This window comes from Pteropus medius, unplaced genomic scaffold (assembly GCF_902729225.1).
Source record: "Pteropus medius unplaced genomic scaffold, Ma_sr-lr_union100, whole genome shotgun sequence".
Taxonomy (NCBI): Eukaryota; Metazoa; Chordata; class Mammalia; order Chiroptera; family Pteropodidae; genus Pteropus; species Pteropus medius.
The window spans coordinates 9,750-18,515 of record NW_024346149.1 but is presented as its reverse complement, the minus strand read 5'-3'; the positions used below and the strand labels follow the sequence as shown (position 1 = coordinate 18,515).

Genomic DNA, 8,766 nt, shown 5'->3' with positions numbered 1-8,766 from the left:
CTGTCACTAGGAACAGGATTATTTTTACGAGCTACTTGGGGTATAAATGGAGTCGAGCAGACCCTGGGAAGCTGAACTAGCTTGTTCTTTAAAAACCGAACTGTATGTTTCATAATTACCTTCTACGTACATTTCAGTCGATTTCCGCTAGATAAAAAGGAATCATTTCATTGGGAAAGTAAGTTTTCATGATCCTCCTACTTGCCTGATCCAGCACCGTGTGTGTTGGTAAGAGAGACAAAGTTGCAATCCGGCAAAAGTTAGAGGACATCAGAGGCCTTCTCTACAAGGCTACTGTTAGAGCAGGGAAACAATAAGAAGGAAGGCTTTAGGTTGTTGATTTGGGGGCTGGGCGTGTGTGTGGGGGCGGGGGGCGCCACTTCTCAGCCTAGAGGATAGGATGGCTGGAGACGTGAGAGAGCACCAAATGGCCCTGCTGCAGTCCCACACGGGGAGACTTCTAAAAATCAAAATGTAGACTATGAAGGGATTTCCACAGGCACATTTTTGAAAACCCCAACCAGTACTCTTCCATGAGAAGAAGGGTGGAGCGTGTGGAGGGTGGAGAGTCTCGGAATTTAATAAAATACTACTTAGTGTGTTTCTCCAGCTGTTGGGTGACTATGACTCAAATGCAAATAGGTGAGGAGCTTACTGATGAGGAAACTGAGGAACAGGGGCGGTAAGATGTCAGTAGGGGTCGAAGGAAAGTGTTATGAGCTGTGCCAAGATGCCTGGCAAGGTGAAGAACCTGTTGAAGAAATAAAACTGCATGATATGATTCAGCAAAGATTAGGTAAGTCTTTGATCCAAGAATACTGAGGATAATTTTGACAAACCGGAGTCTTGGTATAAATAAGCCAGTACCATTCATTATGGGCGATGATGAAAATGCACTTGACCCCATTATGTGGAAAACGATTGCGTGTGTGTTTCGGGGACCCGGTGGGCGGTGAGAAGAAACAGCCTGCGGCGCCACAGCCACGTTCGTCGCCACCGCACACGTGGACACAGTCTTAGCCCAAGTCACAAAGCAGTGAACTTAACTCCGCGTAAAGGAGATTCCCAGCCCGAGAAGTGCGGGGCGCCTGCGCAATGGGCCCGAGGCGCCAGGCGCCGCTCTGCAGGAGCAGCGAGACCCCCGCCCCCGCCCCCGCCCCCGCCCCTCGCCCTCCGACGGGAACGCGCACGTGGAAAGGGGACGCGAACGCGCACGCGAAGGCGCCTCACCTCCCTCTCCCCTGCAGGGGCGGCTGAGGAGGCGACGCGCGCCGGAGCCGCGGGTGGGCTGCGTGCGGAGAGGCGGTCCGGGGGTGGGGCGGCGGCGGCGCCTCAGCCTCCTCCACGCAGGCGACTGCGCTCGCGACCCCGGCCGCAGAGGGGCGGACTGACTGACTGACGTCCTCGCCGGTCGTCCCCGCCCCCGCCTCATCTTCTTTTAGGCTCTGGGCTCGCGGGCTGAGGCGCTTCTCTTGCCTGCCCCTCGCAGCAGCCCTTTCTCTCCGCAGCAGCGCGACAGGCGGCAGCGGCGGCGACCCGAGCAGCAGCGAGCGCGGGAGAGGGTGGCCTGGAGGATGAAGTGCAAGCCGAATCAGACGCGGACCTACGACCCGGAGGGCTTCAAGAAGCGGGCGGCGTGCCTGTGCTTCCGGAGCGAGCGCGAGGAAGAGGTGCTGTTAGTGAGTAGCAGCCGGTACCCAGACCGCTGGATCGTGCCGGGCGGGGGCTTGGAGCCCGAGGAGGAGCCGGGCAGCGCGGCGATCCGAGAGGTGTTCGAGGAGGCGGGAGTCAAGGGGAAGTTAGGCCGGCTCCTGGGCGTCTTCGAGCAGAATCAAGATCGCAAGCACAGAACGTACGTGTATGTCCTGACTGTCACTGAGGTTCTGGAGGATTGGGAAGATTCGGTGAGCATTGGGAGGAAGCGAGAGTGGTTCAAAGTCGAAGATGCGATCAAGGTCCTCCAGTGCCACAAGCCCGTGCATGCCGAATACCTGGAGAAACTAAAGCTGGACGGTTCCGCCACCAGTGGAAACTCCGTGGCCCCGTCCGTCCCGGGGAGCGACCCCTAGTATGTACCGCTCCTGCACAGACCTCTCTGCTTTCCGCTTGCCCTAGAACACCTTGTGCCCGCGCACTTCCAGTGCCATGTGCGGGCTTCTCGGGAGAGGGAGGCTCCTTTTGTTTCCTTGGCAGACCTCTGAATCACGCTTGCAAACTGTCTCAGTTGCCAGGCACTGTTTTCGGACAATTTGCACGTTTTTCAGATGCTTTGAAAGTCGCTTCTTGGTAGGGCTGTTTAACCGAGTTCGGAAAGCCTAAGCCACATGGGGTTTTCTTTTAGGTGCCTTAACTGCTCACTCAGCCCTTGGGGGTGTGTGGGTGTGTGCGCGCTGTGGTTGGTTGGGTTGGTTTTTTGTTTTTGTTTTTTACATTTCACACGTGTGTGTGTGCGCGCGCGCGCGCATTTTTGATATCAGTCTTGTGGTTTGTTTCATAGTGAAGGCCTTTAAAATCTGATCACCTGGGTTGTGTGGCATCTTTCATTATTATTTTTTTTTCCTAACTTGTTTCCTCATTCACAGCATAAGCCCTTCTGTTGGGGGAAATTGTTTTAAATGATCAGTTTTGAATTTTTTTAAATGATTTTAAGAAATTTGACATTTTGTGCCCTTGCCACTCTCGACAATAATTTCACCTTGAGAAATGTGATTTGCCCTTTTCAGAAATTACTTTATTCATACATAGATAATTTGATTTTCAAAAATCGTTCACAACTGGTAATTTTTCACTGCCCACTTGATATGGCCATTCCTCATATAGCCCAAATATAGTCTAACAAAATATTACTGTATAGAGTACACATTTCTCAGGAAAATATTATTAGCCAAACACATCCTGAGGTAGATATAGATGTACCTTATCGCAAAAACTGTATTCATAGAGTATGATGTAGCATGCTGAACTCCCACTTTCAACTCCCACTTCCAACTCCCACTGCCCCTTTCTCAATAACCTAGAACAACCATGGTTCTCTCAGTATAAACTAGTTTTTGAATGAAAGGTATTTCACATATTTGAATTTGTTGACATTCCAATTTGGCTCTCTGATTACCAGTAGCCACAGGAATGGGATCTATAGGGTGATTATATCCCAGTTGAATGAGATTTTTTCTTGCTATTCTGTTATTACAGACTTTCAAAGTGTTAGAACACCTGAACAATGTCTCTTAAAGATTGAGAATATACATTTTGTCTCACAGGGCAACCTTTTTTGGATGCCAATTTAAAAACGCTTACATTTGCTTTGATACTTGCTTGAAATCTGGAATCCCGTATCAAATGCATAGGGCTCTTTGAGAACTACCTTTATTCCCCCAGCCATGTCAGCAATTAGAGGTAAAACCTACTTTGTGATGAGAGTATTAGGGATAGTAAGGTGATTCCATATGGAACACTTATGTGTTTTTCAAAAACTTTACTAGTAAATAATGAGTAGAAAATAATGGTCATTTAATATATTTTGTTCCTCCTCAGAGTAACCTGTTTTTAGACACTGTTACTGCTAAAATTTTAAGAGTTAACCTTTGTTAAAAAATTAATGTTTTACTGTTGTGCAACAGATGTACAGAACAATGCACTAATCTTTATAGCTTAATGAATTTTTACATAGTGAACACATATATCTAACTAGAATCCAGGTCAAGAAATTAACATTGACTATTACTCAAAAGGCCATCACATTCCTCCTCCTAATCTGTTCTCTCTGCCTTCCTGTCTTTTAAGACCATGGAATAGTTCTGTTTTTGAACTTTACATAATGAATTTTAGAATATATACTCTTTTATGATGCTCCCTTGTGTACTTTGTTTTACTCATCAAAACACTCAAATATTTTTATACATTTGGTTCTACAAATTATTATTTTTTTATGATTGCTACTAAAAAATTGGCCCTCTTGCACTTTCCAAAGAAATTTGGTGCCACTGTTTTGAAAACAAATCTTATTACATGTTTAAGTACAGATAAAGTACAAGTTTCAATTCATAAAACATTTTCTGCACTAATGCTATCAAAGTAAACTAAAAAAAATGAGTAGGTTTTTAAAACCAATGACAGTTTCATTATCTGTATCATGCAGTTTCATCGAATATGATTATTGAGCGTTTTTCTGCTTTTCTCTAAGTGATAATATATCAAATATATATTTGAGCAATATTTTTAATTTCAAACAAATTGACTTTTACCATTCATACAGTCTCAAATAGACCCAAAGATATTCCCCCCTCAATAACCTAGTTATTTAGGAAGATTCTTAAATTCTACATTAACATTAGAATAGCAGATAAACTGGATTCTTATTTTATAGCTATTATTGAAGATAAAAACCTCTTCCACCTGAAATGCTGTCACAAATACTTTAGAGGTTTAATTTGTACTTGTTTTTCTTAGAGGCAATAGTGAATCATCTTGTTTGGTTCTTAAATTACGTATCTGACAAAGGCAAAAATGTACATTCATATTGACCGTTATTAAGAATTATTAGCCTATAAATATATTGTAGGGTTTTCTTTTGTCTTTTTATTTGGCCAAAAACATTTAGAATAACTTATGCTATTTTTCAGGATTGACCATCAAGTTCATTTAAGTAGTTTTTGTGAAATATTCTCTGGAACCCAGCCTAGTCAGAATAGTTAAAAACTCCAAGAAGATTTGATTTTTCTCTTCAAGACCAAGAGTTTCAAGCTAAAACAGGTGGCCAGAGGTAGTATATAGACAATTTCTACCACCTCAGCACTCTAAAAATTTATGCACTCTAAAAGTTTGGATTTTTTTTCTCTTTCTAAGAGTGTTAAAAAGTCACTTGTACATTATTTGTTTGGTTTTTCAGTCCTCCCCTTCATAAAAAAGGAAAAAGAGGACTCTCCACAGGTAATTGAGATTTGCAGACACGAATCAGAAATGTATTTTCTGTGTGTTTTATAAACATTTTCAGCTGGTCAAATATTTTATTGTTATAAAACTGGTTAATATAGATACATAGATATACTGGAAATAATTGGTGCTGTGTCTAGAATGTATAACATTTTTTCCAAGAAATTTGTGTGTGTGCAGTAACACAAATAAATCATGTAAATTTGGGTAGAACTTTTACTTTCAGGTCTTCCATGTGTGGGAACCACTGGGCACTACCAGAGTTTTATCAATATTTTAATGGTAGTTGTCTCCTGATAAATTGTTAATATTATATTTAGCAGATTTTAAATGTTTATAGGCAGACAGCACTACGAGAAGTGGAGAAGTCACTGGTGGCTGAAGTAAAACATTTTTATGAGAGTTTGATATGATAAAAACTACAATGGGACTGTGAAGTTGGACAGACCTAGGGTTGAAAACTGGTTTCAAGTTCTTGCTCACACTAACTTCAGCCAAGTTATTTAACTAGCTGATGCTCAGGTTTTTTTTGTTTTGTTTTGTTTTGTTTTGTTTTTTAAGAACTAAAACTTTTTTTGAACAATTATGGAGAAAAAGACTTAAAATCTGTGCACTTAGTATAACAGCAAGGTTTCTGTAAAGCAGTCACATCATTATGGCCAACACAGAAAGAAGGGTTGAGGTGACAAAGGGAGGAGAGGATCCGAATTAAGACCAGGAAAGAGCTATTTCCCTGGCTGAGGGTTTCCAATACCCAGGAGAGGAAAAACTGGTAAATAAGCTGCAGTATAAAACGCCTACATTGTCAAGAGTGTTGCTTCATGGCAGTTTTAACATTGAGCTGCTATATAGTAAATAACTGGGCATTCTTGATACTTGAATATGGAATATGTGCACAGGGAAAGGAAATAATGACGCACTTTATAAGAACTGTATTGTAAATTGGAAAATACAGTGTCTTAAAACTATTTAAAATTGGCACCAAAAAAAAAAGTTGCTTAGTAATTTACTACAGTTCGATAATTAGAGGGAATTTCCTGAATGCTGGGTACTTTTAGGAGATAATAAAATAGATACTTAATAAACTTCTATGAGGACCATTTCCTGACCACCTGGGTTAAGATACTTTCCTCTGTGTGTGTCATGGTTCTCACAATTTATTGTACTTACCTATTTGCATGGCTGTGTGGCCACTAACCACAAACACTTTGATGGATGAGAACCAGCCTGAATTATTTTCATAAGCCCAGAGTCCAGAACATGGAATTAGGAGTTTTTGTCTTAGATGACTACATGACTACCTCCCTTTTTTCATAACTAGTATCACTGATTTCCTGACTTTTTTGTTTCATAATGTTGACCTGTAAGTCCCTCAGCCGCTTATCCAGACTCACATTGCATCTGCATCAGATTACTCTTGGCTTTCCAAATGCGAAGTGAGTAGTACAGGTAATAGGCTGTTAGTAAATTTGTCAATTGGAGGAATTGTTAAATTAGTATAAGCCTGCTAATCGTATGTTGGTTTGTTTTTCCAGATGAATAGCAAAGATGTTCAGGATTGCTTTGAAAGAAAAATTAATGTGAATCATCGATCAATGGAATTGTCAAGTACAGGTGAATACTTCCATGTTTCCACGGAGACAGCTCATCTGGGTTTCCTCCTACTTCTTGGGATAGCCATTCCCAGTCTATTTTACTGACTTCCTCTTGCCCTGGTCCTTGTACTGTTGTATGTGAACAGACTCTTAATTCATCACCTATAGCCTTTTAATGTGCTTTTCTGATGTGTCTGTCTTCTCCATTAGACTGTAATATCCTTGAGAACAAGGGCCGTGTTTCCTTACTATTTGCATATTCTGCATCTAAGACACTACTTGAAATATAGTTGGCATCACTGAAGGTTCTTTGATTTAATCTATACTTTGTCATCACTTTGTGATAAAACATTCCCTTTCCACTCTGGTGTTACTAGAGTATATGCTGTCTAGGCACCATGTGTGTGACTTTATCAGGTGTTTTTTCAGAAACTTTTCAAGGCTATTGTAAGATGTTCAAGGACAAGAATTATTACTTGTATTTCTATGTCATACCACACAGTGGCTAGCACAGTTTTAAGATTACCCCGTCACTTAGGGCAACATTTTGTACAATCAGTCCTTTGTGTAACAACTTTAATGTTTTTGTACTGTTGTTAATTTGCTTAAAATTTTATTCAAAAAATATCACTTGCTATAAAACTAATTGGAAAAGTAAATACAATGAACACAAGATAATATTGTGAGTTTTTATAAAAATAAATTTTAAAATGATGTACAAATAATAAATTTGAAGTTTTTGCAATGCCCTAAACCACTTCTTTCATATAATCTTAACATCTCTTTAAAGACTGTTTTTCTCATTTTATAGATTCAGTATACTGTATTATTTGATGCCAGAGCCAACAAAGACTGCAGTGTAGGTAGTTTCCAAAGTTAGTTACTCCTCTTATCTTGCCTAGGGTTTTTTTTCTTTGTTTGTTTTGTTTTATTTTTTTTTATTTGCATCTTTTACTGATTCAGTTAGTGAAAAGTTTTCATCACATTTTCTAATACACTCAGCTAACTCCTCATCTCACCTGGTTTCTGCATGTGAGAGTGCAAAGGACTGAGACAGCTTAATTGTTGTCACTGGGAAAAGGCATTAGGGGAAAATTTTTTCTGTGAAGGGGGAACAGAAAAATGAAGGATTTAGAAAGAGAAGTCTTGGTTGGGTCAGCTGCCTCCAGTAGGACAACTTTAAGAAAATGACAAAGATGTTTAGAAAAAATTTTATGGAGTTTTGCCATGGGGTTTATAATGTCAGTGCTCTTCCCCAGCTCCCTATAAAGGCTCCAAAGTGGCTTTCTTTTGCATTATAAGGCAATTACAGGAAAAAAAAAAACCTTGTGCTTTATTTTAGTGTTACACCCTTCCTTGCGGTACCAGAGATATGTATTGATTGTTCACCCAATCCTTGCAGAATTTTAAATAACATATCTCTCCAAATTATTGGGATTTTTTTAGGTGTGAAATGGAATTGTAGTTATGTTTTTTTAAATCCGTATCTTTTAGAGAAGTATAAATTTTACAGATAAAATGATATGCTACTGGTATTTGATTCAAAATAATCTGAGGGTGGGATAGGTGAGCATACAGATGAAACATGATTGGGGATAAATTGATAATTGTTGAAGCTGTGTGATGGATATTTTGGACTTTGTTATACTATTCTCTATTCTTTTGTATATGTTTGAAAATTTCCATAATAAAAAATTTTAAAAAACTTCAGCATTTACTTTCAGGCCCCCTCCCTCTATCCCTGAGGAAAGGATGGTCAGATGACAAATCCACAGCTCAGACTGACTCCTCCCCTTCAGGAGCCTAGGTTTTACTCCTGAGCTAAATATATTTGCAGACTTACTCTTCCTTTCCTGTGAATGCTTTCCTTGGAGATCTCCCAGTTTCATGTGCAAAAAAGACCTTTAGCCCCATCAGTATGCCAAACATGACTAGAAAGTTTTGAACTTCAGTGGTGGCTATACGCTTAGGTTCCAGATGAGACAATACTCCCAGTCTATACTTTATCTTTAAAAAAAAAAATTGATTTTCTTGATTACAAAATTAATTCATCTAAATTTCAGAAAATTTGGAAAATTCCCCCCAAAATAAATGAATCAAAAATAACACTTGTCCCTCTACCCAGAATAACCTAGTTTGAAAAATATATATGTGAATATGTGTATTCCAGCCTTTTCACATATCAAATGTCGATATGTGTAACCCAAACGCAAATGGCACAGGTGAGCCCCTTCCACCA

At 40.2% G+C, this 8,766-nt stretch overlaps 1 protein-coding gene across 2 annotated transcripts; it reads left to right on the top strand.

Moving 5' to 3' along the window:
- The first annotated feature begins 1,333 nt into the window (after positions 1–1,333).
- On the top strand, positions 1,334–8,226 carry LOC120612854 (diphosphoinositol polyphosphate phosphohydrolase 3-beta). 2 transcript variants are annotated; one of them, XM_039875394.1, is made up of 2 exons: positions 1,334–1,904; positions 6,468–8,226. In XM_039875394.1, the coding sequence occupies exons 1-2, from the start codon at positions 1,575–1,577 to the stop codon at positions 6,630–6,632; spliced, it is 495 nt and encodes a 164-aa protein (XP_039731328.1). In that variant the 5' UTR covers positions 1,334–1,574; the 3' UTR covers positions 6,633–8,226. The 2 variants fall into 2 exon arrangements, with proteins under 2 accessions (XP_039731328.1, XP_039731327.1); XM_039875393.1 differs by having other exon boundaries at positions 1,335–2,068.
- The last annotated feature ends 540 nt before the right edge of the window (positions 8,227–8,766 follow it).